The sequence below is a fragment of the Orycteropus afer genome, unplaced genomic scaffold (assembly GCF_000298275.1).
Source record: "Orycteropus afer afer isolate SDZICR_OR568_19922 unplaced genomic scaffold, OryAfe1.0 scaffold00398, whole genome shotgun sequence".
In the NCBI taxonomy this organism is placed as follows: Eukaryota; Metazoa; Chordata; class Mammalia; order Tubulidentata; family Orycteropodidae; genus Orycteropus; species Orycteropus afer.
The window spans coordinates 588,563-590,189 of record NW_006921985.1 but is presented as its reverse complement, the minus strand read 5'-3'; the positions used below and the strand labels follow the sequence as shown (position 1 = coordinate 590,189).

The 1,627-nt window shown below is 57.5% G+C and overlaps 1 protein-coding gene across 1 annotated transcript in view; it reads left to right on the top strand.

The window, feature by feature from the left end:
- Window positions 1–539: 539 nt before the first annotated feature.
- The window catches only part of LETM1 (leucine zipper and EF-hand containing transmembrane protein 1), a 74,117-nt gene continuing 73,029 nt past the window's right edge, over window positions 540–1,627 (top strand). The window contains exon 1 of the mRNA XM_042782635.1: window positions 540–652. Coding sequence (XP_042638569.1) covers window positions 540–652 — 113 coding nt within the window. The remainder of the gene's footprint in view (window positions 653–1,627) is intronic.

Below are 1,627 nucleotides of genomic sequence, written 5' to 3'. Positions count from 1 at the left end.
CGCTTGGCCTGTGCCGGGAGGACGGGGGGCCCCTTCATCTCGTCTCTGTCGGGGTCACGTCGGGGAAGGAACCTCAGATGGCCCCGCGCGGCCGGGCGGCGCGAGCAGCGCGCGGTTTTCCCTCACCTCCCGCCCGGCCGCCGGCTCGCCGCCTCCGGGTGCGCAGATCCGGAGCTGCCTGGGCCGGGCCGGCTGCCAGGCGGTGCTGAGCGGCCGGGGTCGGCCCGGGCGCCCCCAGGCCTGGCGGTTGCAGCTGGAGTCACTGCCCGGCCTGGCGACCCGTGGGGCCTGGTGCGGGCGGTGCCTCTTGGCGCCGGCTGCCATTGCCGTCATTCTCTCCACTGGGGCTGTGACCTTACTCGCTCGGGTCGCCGCTGGTTACCGTATCCGTAAGGAGGGCTTCGGAGCGTCTTGGAAAGAGCGGGCTGACGACCCACCCTGCTCTCTGACAAGTCTCGGTGGAATGTGGCGACCATTCACGAGCTCAGTCGTGCTCTTTGGGCGCGTTCAGAGATTCTGAGGTCGGCTGTGCCGGTGGCATGGCGGCAGATCTGAGGTTGCAGGAGATCGGGGAACCTGATAAGGTCCATGGCAGTGCCCCTGTATGTCACGGTGGAGTTGTTGGGGACCCACCTGTGTGGCGCCAGGTACTGTGGGGAGCAGATGAGCTGGATGCAGACCTTGCATGTTTAACTAGCCTGTGTGTTTGTGTAACTGTGGGAGCTGCAAGAATGCTGAGCACGTGTTTGTGTGTGTGTGTGTGTGTGTGTGTCTAACATTGAGGCTTTGGGAATGCTGACTGCCCCAGAGACAGTGCAGAGGGGGGCCACTGAAGCAGAGCTTGCACATGAAAGTGATGATGCTTCACGGGCCGGAGGATGTGAGCAGGACTTGATGGGCAGAGGGCACTGGTGTGGGTAGCAGCTTGGCACACCGAGAGACCCTTGGCGTTGCTGTGACCTCCAGTAATTCATCAGACAGTGTTTCACTGTTATTCGTAAGGTTTTCACTGGCCAGTTCTTTGAGAAGTGGATGGCACCTTCCTCCTTCAAGCCTGTCTTAGTCTGGAAGCTCGGCTGAAACCTGTCCACCACGGGTGACCCTGCAGGTAATTTGAAACACCGGTGGTACAGCCTCCAGCCTCACAACAGCATGGATACCACCGTGACCTCCAACAAGTCTTAGAACACCTGGATGATCCCTAATTCACCACCTCTTACGGGTTACCACACAAGAGGCCTGCACTTGGCTCCTTTTTGCATGAAGAATTTATTTTAGAAGGATCAGCCCAAAGCTGGTTCCAGTGAGGCGGATGTTAAAGATGTCCCAAACGTCCAGCTTTTCCAACCTGCTGAACCACTCCATTGTTTCCGACATCAACTGCTCCCTCTCCCCTCAGTACGTTCCCTCCCATCTTTGGGTTCTGTCATTAGCTGGCTGGGCTCACAGAGCTCTCAGATTGGCAAGGAAATGGCTCGTGCGGTTGTGGAGGCTGGCAAGCCCCAGCTCTGTGGGTCATGCCTTGATCTGGAAGGTTCTCTTTTTTTTTAAATATTTTATTTATTTTTATTTGGGTGAAGATTTACAGAGGAAATTCACTTTCCATACAGCAGTTCACATATACTTT